The sequence below is a fragment of the Aspergillus fijiensis genome, assembly GCF_003184825.1.
Source record: "Aspergillus fijiensis CBS 313.89 unplaced genomic scaffold BO72scaffold_19, whole genome shotgun sequence".
NCBI classification, from domain to species: Eukaryota; Fungi; Ascomycota; class Eurotiomycetes; order Eurotiales; family Aspergillaceae; genus Aspergillus; species Aspergillus fijiensis.
Genome location: NW_024468995.1, coordinates 23,075 through 40,239, shown reverse-complemented (window position 1 = coordinate 40,239; position 17,165 = coordinate 23,075). Strand labels below are relative to the sequence as shown.

The 17,165-nt window shown below is 56.5% G+C and overlaps 9 protein-coding genes across 9 annotated transcripts; 6 read left to right on the top strand and 3 right to left on the bottom strand.

Annotated features, from left to right (window-relative positions):
- Positions 1–403: 403 nt before the first annotated feature.
- Positions 404–3,783, top strand: BO72DRAFT_467966 (Las1-domain-containing protein; the record flags this gene model as incomplete). Its single annotated transcript, XM_040946874.1, has 12 exons — positions 404–523; positions 677–834; positions 1,002–1,535; positions 1,606–2,040; positions 2,447–2,475; positions 2,543–2,630; positions 2,685–2,756; positions 2,820–2,853; positions 2,943–3,153; positions 3,245–3,336; positions 3,624–3,650; positions 3,700–3,783. The coding sequence occupies 12 exons, from the start codon at positions 404–406 to the stop codon at positions 3,781–3,783; spliced, it is 1,884 nt and encodes a 627-aa protein (XP_040801968.1).
- A 511-nt stretch (positions 3,784–4,294) lies between these two features.
- BO72DRAFT_495490 (OBAP family protein) lies at positions 4,295–5,235 on the top strand (the record flags this gene model as incomplete). The annotated part of the gene is made up of 3 exons (XM_040948548.1): positions 4,295–4,505; positions 4,617–5,078; positions 5,210–5,235. The coding sequence occupies 3 exons, from the start codon at positions 4,295–4,297 to the stop codon at positions 5,233–5,235; spliced, it is 699 nt and encodes a 232-aa protein (XP_040801967.1).
- A 537-nt stretch (positions 5,236–5,772) lies between these two features.
- Positions 5,773–6,596, top strand: BO72DRAFT_427515 (putative mitochondrial inner membrane protease subunit 1). The gene is made up of 2 exons (XM_040942984.1): positions 5,773–6,205; positions 6,295–6,596. Exons 1-2 carry the CDS (start codon positions 5,846–5,848, stop codon positions 6,466–6,468), a joined length of 534 nt encoding a protein of 177 aa, XP_040801966.1. The 5' UTR covers positions 5,773–5,845; the 3' UTR covers positions 6,469–6,596.
- BO72DRAFT_485518 (mitochondrial 54S ribosomal protein mL38) lies at positions 6,295–8,104 on the bottom strand. Its single transcript, XM_040947896.1, has 2 exons — positions 7,414–8,104; positions 6,295–7,337 (listed from the first exon to the last, which is right to left on the bottom strand). Exons 1-2 carry the CDS (start codon positions 7,949–7,951, stop codon positions 6,613–6,615), a joined length of 1,263 nt encoding a protein of 420 aa, XP_040801965.1. The 5' UTR covers positions 7,952–8,104; the 3' UTR covers positions 6,295–6,612.
- A 76-nt stretch (positions 8,105–8,180) lies between these two features.
- Positions 8,181–9,438, top strand: BO72DRAFT_447409 (mitochondrial 54S ribosomal protein uL4m). Its single transcript, XM_040944532.1, has 2 exons — positions 8,181–8,380; positions 8,487–9,438. The coding sequence occupies exons 1-2, from the start codon at positions 8,297–8,299 to the stop codon at positions 9,279–9,281; spliced, it is 879 nt and encodes a 292-aa protein (XP_040801964.1). The 5' UTR covers positions 8,181–8,296; the 3' UTR covers positions 9,282–9,438.
- A 302-nt stretch (positions 9,439–9,740) lies between these two features.
- BO72DRAFT_402592 (mitochondrial 37S ribosomal protein mS47) lies at positions 9,741–11,671 on the top strand. Its single transcript, XM_040942215.1, has 3 exons — positions 9,741–10,016; positions 10,068–10,208; positions 10,289–11,671. The coding sequence occupies exons 1-3, from the start codon at positions 9,888–9,890 to the stop codon at positions 11,471–11,473; spliced, it is 1,455 nt and encodes a 484-aa protein (XP_040801963.1). The 5' UTR covers positions 9,741–9,887; the 3' UTR covers positions 11,474–11,671.
- Positions 11,642–13,051, bottom strand: BO72DRAFT_447407 (protein-transporting protein BCP1). Its single transcript, XM_040944531.1, has 3 exons — positions 12,888–13,051; positions 12,558–12,794; positions 11,642–12,475 (listed from the first exon to the last, which is right to left on the bottom strand). Exons 1-3 carry the CDS (start codon positions 12,972–12,974, stop codon positions 11,921–11,923), a joined length of 879 nt encoding a protein of 292 aa, XP_040801962.1. The 5' UTR covers positions 12,975–13,051; the 3' UTR covers positions 11,642–11,920.
- A 1,206-nt stretch (positions 13,052–14,257) lies between these two features.
- BO72DRAFT_82026 (uncharacterized protein) lies at positions 14,258–15,110 on the top strand. Its single transcript, XM_040950747.1, has 3 exons — positions 14,258–14,506; positions 14,581–14,702; positions 14,768–15,110. The coding sequence occupies exons 1-3, from the start codon at positions 14,359–14,361 to the stop codon at positions 14,867–14,869; spliced, it is 372 nt and encodes a 123-aa protein (XP_040801961.1). The 5' UTR covers positions 14,258–14,358; the 3' UTR covers positions 14,870–15,110.
- BO72DRAFT_82061 (alpha-mannosyltransferase) lies at positions 14,869–16,937 on the bottom strand. Its single transcript, XM_040950748.1, has one exon. It carries the CDS (start codon positions 16,819–16,821, stop codon positions 15,352–15,354), a length of 1,470 nt encoding a protein of 489 aa, XP_040801960.1. The 5' UTR covers positions 16,822–16,937; the 3' UTR covers positions 14,869–15,351.
- Between the last annotated feature and the right edge of the window lie 228 nt (positions 16,938–17,165).

The following is a 17,165-nucleotide window of genomic DNA, read 5'->3' as shown; positions in this document are numbered from 1 at the left end:
ATGATGAACGATGATGAACGATGATGAACGATGATGAACGATGATGAACGATGATGAACGATGATGAACGATGATGAACGATGATGAACAATGAGTGTCCAGTAATTGTTTTGGTAGATATAGACTCACAAGGAGGGGAAGGGAGGTAGGTTAGTGGTAGCTGGTCAGTTGGCAGTTGGGAATAATGCGTGGGAAGAACCTGAACCTCGCCGGGCCCGGCCCATCGGCAGGAAAAACCTTTCCGCCGTCAAATAAAATCACCGCGGCCGTTGATATGTAGACGGACCAGGTCTAGATTCAAGGTCAATTAACACGCAGAAAAGGGGAGAAAGGGCTTCTTTCTGTGTAGTGTACCACGAGCCGAGTGAAATCCTCTCCCTTCGACTTGGTCTGCTCCCTCATCATGGCCAAGGTCATCTTCACCCCGTGGAAGGAGCAATCCCAATTACTGGTGGTGCGGAATCAATTCTACCCTCCGCCGCTATACGATGGCCCCGACATGCGATCCAGGGCCTGCGCCACAGTAAGTGAGAATGCCATTCCATTCCATTCCATCACATCACATCCCATCACTTCCCGTCCCCTAAAGCTCCCGCGCCCGGAATCCCAGACACCCGACCTACATGTTCTTTCTTTCTATACCGGACGATATTCAGATAAAAGAGAGAAGTAAAAGGCTAACTCCACTTTCCAGGTCAGCGCATGGAAGCTGCGAGGCAACCTCCCCCATCCCGTCGAGGCGACCGCCTTGTTAACGGATGCGATTCTCCATGATGACGCGCAGAAGAACTCCATCTTCTCCATTCGCGCGACCTATGCGGCTGCTTTCTGTCGGTATGTTTTCACTGGTTCTTTTGGCGCTTTTCTGGAGGTGATTCTGCCAAGTGCGGAGGAGCTTGAGCTTGTTCTGTTCTCCCCTTGCCACAGCGAATCGTTTTTTTTTTCTTTTTTATATCTATCTTTCTTGTACCGTTATTCTTGTGGCTGACCACTTCGCACAGCTTCGTAACGGGCCTCGTCGACTCCAAGCTCGGCGGTGTCCGCCGGACCATGTTCCAGCGCGCCCTGGACCTGGGCCTCCCCGCCTCGTTCGTGGAGCTGCGGCACGAGGCCACGCACCGCGAGCTCCCGTCGCTGACGGTGCTACGCAACGCGTCGCAGCGGTCCCTGGAGTGGCTGTGGGATTATTACTGGGCTAAGACTGAGGCGTCGGTTCCTGGCTTGGGGGTCGCAGGGGCTTCTGTGAGTGGGATGCAGGAGAAGCGCGCTGCGGGAGGGGAGGAGGCCGAGCAAGAAGAAGAGGAAGACGAAGAAGCCGATCTCGAACCGCTCAAGTTGGCGCTTCGGGATACACTGGAGCAGAATGTGGCCGAGGGGGAGCAGCAGCAACCCCCGCGCAAGAAACGCAAGGTCCAGCAGCATTTGAAAGCCGTTGCCGGTAAGGTGGTGTCGACGTGTCGGTCGTCGGGGCGCGGGGTGGCTGCTTTATCGAGTGTGCTGGTGCAGGATTCGTTCTTGGTTCCGGGAGGCCGGAGGTGAGTTTTCTATTTCTCTGTTCGATTCTGCTCGCGAAGGGAGGGTGGGAGTGCTGATCAAGGTCTACAGAATGGGAGAGGCAATGGCTGCTCAATTCGACATGTGGGATCCGTTATTGCAGATGATCGCAGATGCGCAGCCTACGTTTTTGTCGAGTCTGACGGAGGAGCTGGCCAATGCGCTGGCATTCACGGCGCGGCCGGACCAGGCGAAGACGGATGTCCGCTGTGAAGGTGCCTATTTGTGGCTGGACCACATCTTGGGGTCGGCGCAGTGGGAGTCGCGGAGACGGCTGGTCTCGTATGCGTATATGCTGGCCGTGTGTGAGCAGGTTGCGAACCACTGGACGGATTTGCTGAAGGAGAGGCTGGCGGAGAGACAGGACGAGGAAGCGCCGTCGGTTGATGGCGAGGGTTCAGGGCGCACGACGAGGTCTGCTGCGACGACACGGAAGATGGTGCACAACGCGGATGTTTTATACGCGTTGAAGCGCATAGGGATTAAGTATATGGGCCCATGTTAAGATCTCGGACCTTTGGGGAGAGTTGTATAGATGGAGAGATATCTTGTTTCACACTAAGCCTGTGACAGGCTTGCTATGAAAAAGTGTTACCTAGTAATAAAATAAATGTCAACAATCTTCACCTGCCATTGATGGTTGTATACCGACTCAGCCACACGTGGCTGAAGCGGGCCGCAGCTGGAACCGGGTCGACCTATGAGGTAATCTCCAATCACCGCTTACGGTTGTATCTCATGATGATGGATTAACAATCTCTCCCCCGCATTGCAATCAGCTGCTCATAATCAACCGGTGCTGTCAACCCCTCATGTCCCTAAACTTCACGAGAACGATCCTCTCAGCTGCCAGATTCCGTCCTACGAGGTTCATCCACCCCGCATCCGCCAGAGCCATGCATATCCAATCGATTCCGATGTGTAAGTTTACCGGAATCATGTTTACACTTCTCTTCTGTGTGTCATGGTTGCTAATTCCCGTCGACAGGGACCGGGAAGGGCAACAACTATGCCTACCTGGTCACCGACGAGCCCACCAAGCAGTCGGTCATCATCGACCCGGCCAACCCGCCCGAGTAGGTTTACAGTTGATGTTACTGTACAGTGTGCATCGCTGACCGTGGTACTAGGGTGACCCCCGAACTAGAATCGCAGATCCAAGCCGGCAAGATCGACCTCACGGCGATCGTCAACACTCACCAGTGAGTTTCGAGTTCCAGCTTGTGCTCTCCATGTTCCACAACAATGCTAACGCAGCCCAACAGCCACTGGGACCATGCCGGCGGCAACAACGAGCTGGTCAGTTTGCAGTCTCCACCATCAACGACCAACCAACCTTGTCTCCCCCCCCGGATTATCGGCTGCGAACTAAACTAACACCCCTCAAGCTCAAAACCTTCGGCAAGCTGCCCGTCATCGGCGGCAAGGACTGCCAGTCCGTGACGCAGACGCCCGCGCACGGCGAGACCTTCCGGATCGGCGAGCGCATCGCCGTCACGGCCCTGCACACGCCCTGCCACACGCAGGACAGCATCTGCTATTTCATGCAGGATGGGGACCAGAAGGTGGTATTTACGGGGGACACCTTGTTTATTGGGGGTGAGTTGATTCCCATCCCCTTTGGTTAGCAGGGAGTTGGTGGTGTGTCAGGGGAGTGTTCGAGCTAATGATGTATGGTGCTGTGCTGCAGGATGTGGTCGGTTCTTCGAGGGTACGGCCCCGGAGATGCACAAGGCGTTGAATGAGACGCTGGCGGCTTTGCCGGATGATACGAAGGTTTATGTACGTTTCCTTACCCTTTTCAGAGAGAGAAAGAGAGCGAGAGTCAAAATGGGTGGAGGTGGGTCTTTGTATGAGTGATGCTGACTGGTCTCAGCCGGGACACGAATATACCAAGGCCAACGTCAAGTTCTGTCTGGCGGTGTCGCAGTCCGAGCCTATCAAGAGGCTGGAGGCGTTCGCGGAGGCGAACCAGGAGACGCAGGGGAAGTTCACGATTGGGGATGAGAAGGTAGGTCTTTTTCTTGTCGGAAATGTGGAAGGAAGGCTGATTTGGATGTTTGTTCTAGCTTCACAATGTGTTCATGCGCGTCAATGTAAGTCACCTGCCTTGGATGGGTGGAGATGGGGACTGACGTCTAGTAGGACCCCGAGATCCAGCAGAAGACCGGAAAGACGGACCCGGTTGAGGTGATGGCGGCGTTGCGGGAGATGAAGAATGCCATGTAGGGTGTGCCTGTATATTCTAGGTTGAATGGTAATGGGTGGGCGATGTGACGGATGTAGTATGATTGACAGGTGGAGAAGTGGAAGCATTGGGCTGTCCATACTAGTAGTGAACTATGCTTAAGACTGTTTGTTGTCACTCGGGCTATTTAGCCCCATTCAAATCTCTATCGATATTCTATAGTCCCAGCCAAGTAACCCAGCTTCCACAGCAGCATATGACCATACCCCGATCCAGCCAACCCCCTCTGCGCTTCAATCGCCGAAGGAGTCCTCGCCGAAAGTGACTTCGCCGACGTTGACCTTGCAGTGAAATCCCGCTGCCATGTTTACATACTTTAGCATTGTACTCAATCATCGTGACGTCAGACATCAGACACCACATGCTGGAAGAGTATAGAGAAGCTACCACCGTATAAGATAGCTTTCTTTACTCAAGCACTGTTTCTCATACCTCCACACCCTATTCCCAGGCAAGTCCATCGACCACAGCAACAGCAGCAGCAGCAGCACAATGTCCCACCACCACGACGACCACCACCCCGCCTCCCTCCCCGGCGACCCCCTCAGCACCAAAAGCCGGGTGCTGGAGACCGGCGCCAGCATGGTGCAGGACTTCGCGCCGGTCAAGAACATCTGCGCGCACCTGAACGCCTTCCACGTGTACGCCTCGGACAAGACGCGCTGCGTAGAGGCGAACCACTACTGTTCACATATCACAGAGGGTGAGCGCCCCCAGCAAAGGAACCCAGCACTTCCCCATCCCATAACCTCCTCCTCCCCAGCCTCCTTTCCCCCAAAACTATCCCCAAACTAACCCCTGCGACCGAACAAAGATATAAGACAATGCCTCCTCTACGACAGCCCGTCCCCCACCGCCCGCCTACTGGGGGTCGAGTACATGATCACGCCCAAACTCTACAACACCCTGCCCGCGGAGGAACGGCGACTCTGGCACACGCACGAGTTCGAGGTCAAATCGGGGATGCTGGTCATGCCGGCGCCGGCGGGGGTGCCCCAGGCGCTCTGGGAGACGGCCGAGACGGCCGAGATGCAGGACATCGTCCCGCTGTACGGCAAGACGTATCATTTCTGGCAGGTGGATCGCGGGGATGCCGTGCCGATGGGGGCGCCGGAGCTGATGGCGAGTTTTACGTCGGAGGAGCGCGTGAAAGTGGCGAGGGAGGGGGGCATGGAGGAGTTGTGTCGGGGGAGGGATGAGAGGTTTGGGGTCGATTGGAGGCGGAAGAGGGAGGTGAGGGAGGGGTTGCGCGGGGTGGAGGGGGGGTTGCATCCTGGTGAGTTTTTCCTGAGGGGGGGGGGGGGGGGGGGGGGGGGGGGGGGGGGGGTGGTGTTTTTTGGTGTTTTTTTGGGGGGGGGGGGGGGGGGGGGTGGTGCTGGTGGTGGGAAGCTAATTGTGGTTGAATAGATGCGGATGCGATGTGGGAGGAGTGATGGGATTCTTACGGGGTTTATGATGAGCTGAGAATGCAAAGATGATGATTGTGATGGAAAGCTTCAATTTTTCTAACCAAATTTACGATGATATGATTGTCTCCCGTCGTTACCACCCAACCGCCCATTCCCATAGTTAAATGGGGTCCTGGTCGGGCTATCGTTCAGGGAAGTCCCCCAACCCCGTAGGGTGAGAAACTGTACAATTCATCTTGCTTCACTGTCCACACTCACGCGCTCTGGTGTTGAATTTCGGCAGCGGTGAGCTCTAGCAATTTTAGAAGCGGAACTACTTGATCGGTAGCTGTTGCAGGTCAATGCAGCATGAAGCATTGAACCGGCAAAGCCGAGTCGAGTCGAGGCAATCGACTCATTGTCGAGTCTTGCATAGCAGCAGAAAGGAAAGAAAAAACTTCTGGGAAAGAGAACGCTACCCGCCCTTTATATACCCGATGAATCACGTGCCCGGTCCCCCATCCCCTCCCCTCCGCTCCGGCGCGGGACCGACCCTCCTCCGTCCGCAGTACCTCAGGTACACACATATAGTAACCAGGCGAGAGCATCAACCACACAGTCTAAGGCAGCGAGCAGCGGCCAACGCAGCAGCGCAATGGACCGCCTCCTCCGCACGACCCTCAAGCGCAGCACGCCCGCGCACGTCTTCCGCCTCACGCTCAACGGGCTGGGCCTGTTCTGCGCCTGCACCCTGGTCTGGGAGCACCTGGTGACCGTGCAGCTGAGCGAGGGCCCCTCGATGTACCCGACCTTCCACCCGCGCGGCGACTACCTGCTGATCTCGCGCGTGCACCGCCACGGCCGCGGCGTCGCCGTCGGCGACGTCGTGCGCTTCTACCACCCCTCCTTCCTGGGGGTCAACGGCGCCAAGCGCGTGATCGGGCTGCCGGGGGATCTGGTCTGTCGGGATCTGCCGTTTAGTACGGAGGCTGGGGGGACGGGGGAGATGATTCGGGTGAGTCTTTTGTTGGGGGGGTCAGAGGTTTTGGGGGTTTGGGCGCTTGGGGGTCAGGGCTTCCTGCTAACGCTTTCGTCCCCGTGTAGGTACCCGAAGGACATGTCTATCTCGCCGGTGATAATCTCCCATGGTCGAGAGACTCGCGAAATTACGGACCCATCCCCATGGGGTTGATTAATGGCAAGATCGTCGCGAGGGTGTGGCCCCCTTCGCGGATGATGTGGGTGGAAAATACGTTGAAGCCGGCGCAGTTGGATTGAATGGAGGATTGAAGTGAACGTAACGCACTGTACAGCGTTCCTACAAGCATGGCTGGAGTTTGGAGTTGGGAAGGAAATTTGTGCATATTCATACATAAAAGCTCTCTTGTACAATACTACAACACTCGAAACAAAACCTAAAAATCACCGCATGTTGGCCGAGTTGCGGCGCTTGTAAGGAAGACGCTCGGCAGGCGCCCGGCGGAGCTCGATCTCGGCGTCGGCATACCCAATCGACTTCATCACCTCATACATCGAGTCGTCCCACTGGGTGCGGAACAGGTGCGCGCCGATGGGCTTCAGCTGGTACCGGGACTCCAGGGCGCGGGCCAGCAGGTTCTCGCGCGCCGTCTCCTTGGCCTTGACGGCCGCAAAATCCAGGGCCTTCGACTCCTTCTGCTCGAAGATGATCATCGCTAGACGGTGGTAGGGGCTGCCCTTCTGGGCCACCGGGGGCGCCCACGGGAAGACCACCTGCGACTCGGTCGACAGCTGCGACAGATCCACCTTGGTGTTCACCGCGGAGATCGGCACGTTGACGGCCAGGTAGTGCATCTTGAAATCGAACCCGTCCGTCTCGACGTTGGGCACGTCGGGGTCGACGACGGCGATGGTCACCAGCTTCTCGCCGGCCTCGAACATCTGCACGTTCAGCTTGGGCGCCTCCGTGCTCAGCTTCGAGTCGACAAACTCGCCCGGCTGGATCTGCCGGCGGCCAAAGTAGAGCTTCGTGTCCAGGGTGGGTTCGCAGTGCGGGATGACATCCGGGATCACCTTCATCTGTGTGATTCTTTGCACGAGAATCTTGCGGCGGTACTCTCGCCATTTGCGGTCGGCCAGGAATCGGTAGATGGGCTTGCTCATGTCACCTGCAACAAACAACAGCGGCCCAATTAGCCTAGCGGAACAACAACAACAACGACAACCTAAACCGAAAATTCTCACCTAGTCCATCCTCAAACTTCTTCTTCACCAGCGGGTCGTTGATATCCGCCTGAATCTTCAGGTGCTCCAGGTGCAGCTCCATGGCCCGCAGCTTGGACTTCTTCACCTGCTCTCCGCCGGCTTGCTCGGTCGACAAACCTTCAAGCCTCGAGATCTTCTCCCGCATCGATGTGATGTCGCGTAGCTTCTCCTCGCGGTCCGCCACCAGGATCTTCCGGGCCTCCTGGAAACATTGGTAGGGCAGCTGCTCGAAGGGGATGTTGAGAGAGTCCTGGAGGGCCACGCGACGACGGCGGGATCCAATCGGGGCGACACCCTGGCGCAATAGCTTCCGCTCCAGTCGGGGGTTGGAGACCGTAGCCGGATCGGGGGCCTTGTAGAAGGGTTGCGACCTGGTCTCGGTCTGAGCCTCTTCGCGCGCCAGAGCGGTCGATTGGAAGGCGCGGGTGGACTGCAGCTGAAGACCTGGAAGACCCTTGGTGTAGGTCTTCTGCAGGCATTGGAGCAAGGGCTTCGAAGCCCGCTCACAATGGGCCATCTTGAGGGATAAGATGAGGTGAAATTGAGGGGATTAGAGAGGGGAGAGGGAAGGAAGAGCAGGAGCTGCTGGTGGTGGTGGTTGTAGTGGTGGTGGTAGTGGTGATAGAATTCCCCAGGTCAAGCCGGCACTGCACTGGGCAAAGTCGAGAGGTTTCCTTTCCTGGCCGGACGGAACTTTTTTCGTCGGGTTTGGCCAAGCCTCAAGGCGGTTTAGTGCCAGAACCACCCGAACTTTTGCTGTTGCTTCTCCCCCTCTACCCTCCGCCCGCGACCAACCCTGCGATCGTCTGTCCTCCATTCAGGTTGATCCTCGAAAGGATTCTCTTGCTCTGTGTCATCTACAATGGCTGGAACTGACGCTCTTCGCGCCCTCCTGCGGCTCACTCGCAGCTCGGGGGGTCTGCTCTCCGGGGCTGAGACAACCACGGTAGGACGGCCTAATTTCTTCCTTGGTCTGATTCGATGTCATTGAAGATCCAACGAAAAACGTATAATTCATAACGCATACTGACAACTTTCTTTCTCGCTGATAGCAACGATGCCTGACCAAGTCTCTGTCCCGCTCCATGGCCACCGAGGCCACCGAGGCCACCGCCCCCATTGACCACCTGACGCGGGAGGTCCCCAAGCCCGTATGGAACCCCGAGCCCGTCAAGGCCACCACCTACTCGTTCCCTTCGATGGAACCCCTGCGCTTCGTCGAATACCCCCGCAACCACCTGTCCATGGCCCTCCGCAAAGACATCCTGCACCGCGCCGTCATCTACGAGGGTGACGCGACCCGACAAGGTACCGCCAGCACCAAGTGGAGGAAAGATGTGTACGGCAGCAACAAGAAGCTGTTCGCCCAGAAGGGTACCGGTAGAGCGCGTGCCGGTGACAAGAAGTCCCCCATCCGGAAGGGCGGAGGTGTCGCCTTCGGTCCTCATCCGCGGGACTTCTCGACGGACCTGCCCCGGAAGATCTACGACCAGGCCTGGCGGATAGCCCTCAGTTACCGCTACAAGCGGGGCCAGCTCATCATCATCGACAACGAGATGGCGCTGCCGGAGGACGCCACCCCCTATCTGGTCCAGCAGATCTTCAAGACCAACTGCTGGGGTCGGGAGTTCGGCCGGTCGACGTTGATCACGGACCAGGTGAACGATAACCTCTTCAGTCTGGTGCGCGAGGTGGGCGAGCATGCGAAGATCCTGGACCGCCGCGACGTGGATGTCAAGGATCTGCTGGAGACGGGCCGTCTGGTCATCGAGAAGCAGGCGTTGGATAGCATTCTGGCCCAACATTCGAGGGACTTGCAGAACGAGCCCAGGCGGGCCTTGTATTGAATTGCAGTTTAGGTTGGCGATGGGGATTTTTCTTTGTGTTTGTTTGTTCGGTATGGGTGTGATTTTGCTTTCTAACCGAGACATGGTTTCTCTGATTGTACAAATAGAATTGAGCAATGTGTATGATGGGTCCTAAATCTGTTCGTTTCGAATTGTATTGTCCTACGTGTGTATCATGCTATGGAGTGTGAGTGTAGGTTGTAAGTAGTGATGGTGGTATCAGAGGTGCTGATGGATGCTTTGAATCGGAGCCATTGGTTCCGAGATGTCTGTAAAAGACACGACCCATTGAACTTTACTAGACCAACTAAACCATAGTCGGGACGAATTCATTTCAAAATCAAGAAAATCAAGAAAGTCACGGCAATGTGTTGCCGTTGGGCGATTGCGCCGCGGCTGGCCGGCGAGGAAAATCATGGGCGCGAAAAAAACTCCGAGGTCAATTCAAGGTTGCAAAGCGGAGAACCCGAACGAAAGCTGCTTCTCCTCTTCCTCCTCCTATTGATTCATCCCGAGTCCCTCCAGTCCCTCCCCTCTCTTTCCCCCCTCCTCCGTCCCTCTAGTCCACTTCTCCTCCCCCCTTAAAACCCGGCTGTGGTCTGCCTCATGTTGGTCCGACACAGTGCTTGCCGGTTTTCAACGCCGTCGAGCTGGATCTCGCGGCTTTCACCAGCCACCACCATGCCTCTCCGCGCAAAAGTCACTAACCGAGCCTTCACGGCTTCTGCTACCAATGTACGCTCAGTCAATTGTCTTAATCGAGTTTGGGATGCTAATCGATTCCAGATGAAAAGCGCCCCCACCCCCGCAGAGGACGACGTTTTATTCAGCTCTCTCTACGGCGTCCGGCTGATCGAGCTCAACCGCCCCGAGAAGCTCAATGCCTTGAACCGGTCGATGGTCGACAAAATCACCCCTCGCCTGGAGGTATGCGAGTGTCCCTCCGATTCGATTCGCCCTTCGAGTGGCCCTTTGGCGGGTACTAACAAGCTTGATCGATCGAATAGGAATACAAGAAGTCTCAGCTTGCCAACGTGATCATGGTGGCCGGAGCCGGCGACAAAGCGATGTGCGCCGGTGGAGATGTTGTTGACTTGGCCGAGCAGAACAGAGAGAGTGAGGACGGGCCGAAAAGATCCAGCGAGTTCTTCGCCAGTGAATACAAGCTCGACCACCTCATCGCCACCTACCCCAAGCCCTTCATCTCCGTGATGGATGGCATCACCATGGGCGGCGGGGTGGGCCTCAGCGCCCACGCGCCGTTCCGCATTGCCACCGAACGAACTATCTTCGCCATGCCCGAGACCAACATCGGCTTCTTCCCGGACGTGGGCGCCTCGTTCTTCCTGCCCCGGCTGGACGGCGAGCTGGGCACCTACCTGGCTCTGACCTCGGAACAACTGCGGGGGCCCCAGGTCCTGTTCGCCGGCATCGCCACGCACTACCTGCACTCGAGCATGCTCGGCAAGCTGACGCAGCGTCTGTCCGAGCTGGTGTTCCAGGACTACGCCACGCTGCCGGAGCGCCTGGACCTGGTCAACAGCACCATTGCAGAGTTCTCGACGGGTCTGCCGGAGTCGACCACGGTGGATCTCGGCGGCGCGAAGCGGGAGGCCATCGACCGCTGCTTCGGCCACAACACGGTTGAAGGGATCATCGAGGCCCTGCAGCAGGCGAATACGAGTTGGGCCGAGCAGACCCTGAAGACGCTGGCCAAACGCTCGCCCACCTCCCTCAAGGTCGCGCTGCGCCAGATGCGCGTCGGCAAGCAGTGGTCCATCTCCGAGGCCTTCCAGCGCGAGGCCCACATCGCCGCCCAGTTCATGCGGCACCCCGACTTCAACGAGGGCGTCAGGGCCCTTTTGGTCCGCAAGCGTAAACCCATGTGGCAGCCTGCCTCCTTGGAAGAGGTCACCACCGACATGGTCGACCGCTTCTTCACGCTCCCGGAGGGCGAGTCCCGCCTCGAGCTGCTGAGCGAGCACGACTACAACGACTACCCCTACAACTACGGTCTGCCCACGGAGGCGAGCATCCGGAGGTACGTCCGCGGCGAGTTGAGCAAGAAGGATGATCCGATCGAGCACTTTGTCGGCCTGACTGGCGGCAAACCGGGTGTGCGCGAGAAGGTGACTGAGGTTCTGCAAAGAAAGGCCCAGCGGAGCAAGGATGGCGTCTGGCTCTGGAAGTAGGAAGAGTGGAATCTTGAAAGAAAGCACTGAAAACGGAGTCATCATGTAGCACCGGTTTGGTATTGTGTATAGTTATGTGTATGTGATTGGGAGTTTCTCTTGTTCCGGACTGAATATTTGTGGGCTGTGTTTGATACAGTTAGACTTAAAGTTTTCTTGATGGTGTTGATTTGCGTCTGTAGCTGGAGGACTGTAGGGGAGTTTGATAATCACGGAGTAGAAAGAGTGCATATTGGGGCCTGCTCTTGTAAACTGACTGTACTTCCCCTGTGTATGTGTCCGTCTAGACATGCACGCACCTATTCTACATGAAAGAGACAACCACCAAGCCACACCACCACCTACACCCACACAACAACAACAACACCCAGCCATCAAACGTATCCATCCATCCATTATAAGTATATCCTAATTTTTGTCCCCCCCAAATCACCAAGACCCAGAAATCTATTGCCCCCCGGCCCCAACATACTCCGCCATCGCCTTCACCGCCCCCTCCAACCGCCCCCGCTCAATCAGAATCAAACTCCCCTTGGTCCGGATCCCCAACTCCTGGAACGCGCGCTTGGAGTCCGAGTGCCCATCGTCCTGCTTCCGGGAGTACTCGAACGAGCCCGCGCAGAGAGCATGCTTCTCGAGCACCTCGTCCTCGGGGTGGAAGAAGAACCGATCCGTTTTCCCTGCTGCAGACTTCTTCCCCTTCTTCAGGGGCCGGGACTCCTCCATGTCCAGCTTGGACTGCACCTCCTCGTAGGTCTTGGAGAGGAGGAGGTAGTGCGAGAAGTCGAAGGGCTCGTTGTCGGCGACCGCGTGGGCGATCTCCTGCTGCAGCATCGTGTACATGGGCGGGACGACCTCGGCGGGCATGTTGATGAGGCGCTCGGTGAGGAGGAGGCCGATTTTGTGGGAACCAGACAAAAGAGGGACGAGGGGGCTGAGGGCCGCGTTGGTGGTGGCTTTTTGGTGCAGGTAGTGCGTGAGGGATTGGATTATGGGTTTGTCCTTTGATTTGGGGGGTTAGTGTTTTGTGGTGGGTTGGGGTGTTGGGGTTGGTGCAGGGGGTACAGGCGCAACCGCAACTGACTTTATGTTCTTGGAGGTTGAGCACTGTTAGGAAGGCGTAGGGGTCGGATTCCTTGCCATCGGTTTTGATGGTCGAGCCCATCCAGGCTTGCGAGAGGATCAGATCGGTTAGGGCCGACATGTCGAGGTCTTGGGCGTCGTTGTCGAAGAGTTGGCGGAGGAGGTTCTTGAGGCCGTGGAAGTCGACTTCCGGGTCCGGATCGAACCATTCGAAGTCTACGTTGACCATGTCGATGTCCTTGGCGAGTGAGTTCATTGAGTTAGTTTGGTTGTTTGTTCTTTTCTGGAGAGGGTATGCTGGGATAGTGGTGTAGGCAGGCGCAAAACATACCTCGTCGGAGTCGGAGTCGTTCTCGACGCGGGGATCTGTACCCCCCATGTCGACGTCGGTGTCTTTGATTTCCTTGCGCTTGACCATTGTGTCTGTCTCCTTTGTGTCTGTGTTTGTGTGGGGTGGGAATGAATAGGTGTATATAGAGGAGAATTGATCATACAGTAAGTAGTAGTTAAGGCGGAGCGAAACAAAAAGTTGCTCGGAGCCCGGCCGCGGGTCCCCTCACTAACCGCTTTGGTTCATTTTTTTTATCGATAGGCAGTGTCTTATCGCCGATAACCATAACTTGTCGCTGGCTTCAATTTGTGGATGCCTTAGGATCTTGACGATGTCTTTGGTGTGCTTCGTGTGAGGTACACACAGACTGTCTCTCTTTGGAATAATTGTTTATTGTTCCAGCTTTGCGAGCTCATTCCACCTGCTACTATGCACTCAATGCTATGCACTCGACGCTATGTGCACTCCTACTGCGTACAGTCCGCCGAGGCGGAGTTTCAGCATTGTGTTCTCACGCAGTCGACACACCAACGATCACCAACGCTGGAGCTCATGCTTGGAAGTGACAGCTGTGTGATTGGATTCTTAAAGACTCGTTCATGAGGCACCTCGATCGTACGTATGGTGCTTTCCATCTAAGGAGAACCAACAACGAGATCACTGAGATGGTGATCTTGCAGATACCATTGGGCGGTCATGACAACCTCAATGGCAGCCCAACAAGTGACGACAACAGAGTGTGAGGATGGATTGCTTGAGGACGAGCAATCTAACGAGACAAGCTCCATCATGCGATGTGGAATGATGGATAGATCTCTTGGACACCGACCTCCGGAGCAAAGAGCTCCTAAACCACCATGATATCAGAGCATATCACCTTGTCTACGGAGGGATCAACAACTGAACATGAACAATTGAACAAGAGGTCAGTCACGCCCGCATTAACCACAAACGGGGCATGAATAAGCCCAAAGATCCGATCCAAGATCGATCCCTCCATCACTTTCCCCTGGTCGTGGACTCGGAAAAGATTCCAATCGAAACTCGCCGAGACTGACCGGGACCAGCCAGGGTCCAACCAATGTCGTCAACTGCGCCTGGAGGGAAGGAGAGACACCTCGATTATGCAACAAGCTACTGGGTAATTTACCCAGAAAAAGAGCAGCAGCACTACATCATCCATCATCAGCACGCAACAGAGAGCGAAAAAAAAAGCGGTTTTGGCACCGAGCAGAAAGTGGGTGCGGTGCGTTCCCCACCGGGGTATGATCTCAGCGACACTCCCCCATGACATCACCAACTGGGCTCTTCCTACCCTCGACAGAGGTCTATAAAGTGGCCTGCACACCACATTTCCCTCCATTCAATCAGACAAACACACCTGCGATCACAACATTTATCCCATCAACCTCAATCAATACCTCTATCTTCTTTTCATAACCACAAACACAACACAACACAACCAACCACCATGTCTACCTCCGGATCCGGTCAGTCCAGCGTCGGCAGCCGCGCCATCTACGAGGCCGGTGACCAGCGCAACGTCCCCCAGGCCGAGTTGAACGAGCGTGCCCGCTACGCCGAGGGCCAGACCCACAGCCACAAGAACCTTGACTCCAGTACGTGTTTCCTTATGTCCCCCTTCCCCCCCCTCTCCTCCCGGAACGAACATCCTAACCCTGTCCCCCTGCAGAGGACCAACGCTCCATCGCCAACAAGCTCGCCTCCCAAGAAAACAAGCCCGAGAGCGACCACCACCACAACTTCACCAAGGACCCCGAGGCCGAGCTTAGCAAGCAGGACCCCACGAAGCCTGTACGTCTCGCCCCCCTTTTCCCACTTGCCCCCGTCATCCAGAAAACTAACCCCAACCCCAAAAGGCCAAGCTCCACGGCAACAAGCCCTCCAAGGGCGCCCAAATCGACGCCGAACTCCAGGCCGAGGACGAGCAGAGACTCAAGGAGAAGGGTATCAAGCACTAGAATCTGAAAATAATGCCTGAAGCTGGACTTTATGTATAATATTCTTGTTGGAATTCGGTGTTATCTCAATCGGTTAAAGATACGTGATGACGATTTTTTCTAAATGATGATTGATTTGGATGTGCAATGATTAGTTTTCTGGGATTTGTAGTGTCTGGTGTAGAGTGGTTTGAGGTTTGGTTTCGGCTTTAAGAGTTGTGCATGGGGGATATGGTGGGGGGGGCTTTTATATATGTTGGTACTATTCTGCCGGCATCTATCATGGAGAGGATGAGTCATGCTTCAAGACAAGATCATGGAACAGAAGGTATCATGAATGAAGATTATACAAAACATGTATCAGTGTAGAATCGTAAGATGTACACAACGGTCCACCCTAAACCCGTGTCATTCATAACGCATATCAGTCAGATTGAAAAGAAGAAAAAACAACAACTGTTTGTGGTATCGACTTTCAGCAAAAACAAAGATTCAGGCGCTCATCAACCGAACTTGGGATCATCGTCGTGCGGCTCGGCAAAGACATTGCCCCAGTAGGCCTCGACCTTCTCGCAGATCTCGTCCTTGCGCTCCCAGGTCCAGAAGCTGATGGCGGGGTCGCAGCTGACGTTCCTGATCTCGGCCCAGTAGGCGCGCTCGACGTCGTAGCGGAACCGCTGGACGGTGTCCTCGGGGACGAGCCAGGCGCGGCCGTCGGAGCCGTCGGCGCGCAGCGTGGGCGCCGTCTCCCACTTCATGCCGAACACCTTCTCGCCCGGGTTGAACTTGGGGTAGTTGGCGTGGATGAAGAAGGCCGGGGGCGCGGGGGCCACCGCGGGGTCCTGCACGCGCCACTGGCCCGCGCTCGTCAGCGCGTGGTCCGCGATCGGGTCCGTCTGCACCATCGCCGACCCGGAGATCCCGCCGCCCGGTTTGGCGTGCCCGACCGCCTGCACGCGCTCGCTGACCGCGTAGAACGGCTCGCCCACGGCTGTGGCTGCCTGCACGAAGGTCTCCTTGTCGCCCTCGCCCGGCGCCCCCTGCGACAGCAGCCGGAAGTAGTGCGACGGGCCGTAGTAGTTGTAGTACGCGGCCAGGAGCAGGGTCATCTGGTGCGTCTTCTTGGAGACCAAAAATGCCCCAGCCTCCGACGAGGCGCGCGCCGACATGGGCGGCATCGCTTGGCGCGAGATGTTGTAGTAGAGCGGCGACGCGGTCATCGCCCAGAAGTCCGGCCACGTCACCAGCCCCGCCGACTTGAAGGGCTCCGCGTCCAGCAGCACCTCGGGCTTGGTCAGCGGGAAGCAGTCGGCGTCCATCCAGATGACCTCCTCGAAGGAGGAGAACAGTACCGCGAAGATCTTGAGCTGGTAGTGCTCGATGGCGTTCTTGCCGACCACGTCCGAGAGCACCAGGCACCGTGCGCCCAGGTCGGGGAGGATGTCATCGCAGATCTGCTTTTCGTACTCGTCGGTGTCCTTCATGTAGACTTCCACCGGCAATGTCGAGCCCAAGCGTCGGAGCATCCGCAGCGACGACAGAAACACGGGGAAGTAGGTCCCCCCCGCCGTTGAAACCACGCCGCGAGTGCCGGGCGAATGAACGGGTCGCAGTTTCTCGGCTGTCCGACACGCCTCGATGTAGCGTGCATGCGCCTCCTCCATGGTATGTAGGTCCTCTTCTTCGAGGGTTGTCAAGTCGGGGCGAGGGTCGGTGGACGTGGCGTCGAAGCCGACGGCACCGGCATCGTCGGTGTGCCCAGGCGATGGGCAGTTTGGCCCATTCTCTTCGAGGATCGGTTTCAAGACCTTCCAGAATGCATTTTGGCGTTCGACTAGAGGGACCTCGAAGGCCGTACTGGGGACTACCGACGCTGGCGGGGGTGCCCAGTATACATAAACGGTGCAGATGAGGAGTAAGGCGCCGGTGGCCGTGATGAAAGATTTCAGTCTACCCGGTCGAAGGATCGGCATCTTGGTATCTGAGACCGCGTCTCAATCGAGAGGTTCGCCGGCTAGCAGTCTTCACGAAGGCAATTCGTTTCTTGGCTGGTTTCGTTTCGTCGATCGCAAGGTTTGTCCAGTGGGCACGGGGAGACACTGGAAGTATCGTTCAATAGCAGGTAGTCGTGCAGTGCATTCAAGCAGGAGCCAACATGATAGGCGACTTTGGGAATAGGGGGTTGTGTAGGAAGGATTGGCGGCGATGTTGTTGTCCCAGGAGAGATGCGAATCACGGCCTGGATTATTATCGGGCTCTGGAAGGCCTCAAACGCTGATCGATCAGAAGGATAGTGGGTGGATAAGTCAGACTGGGG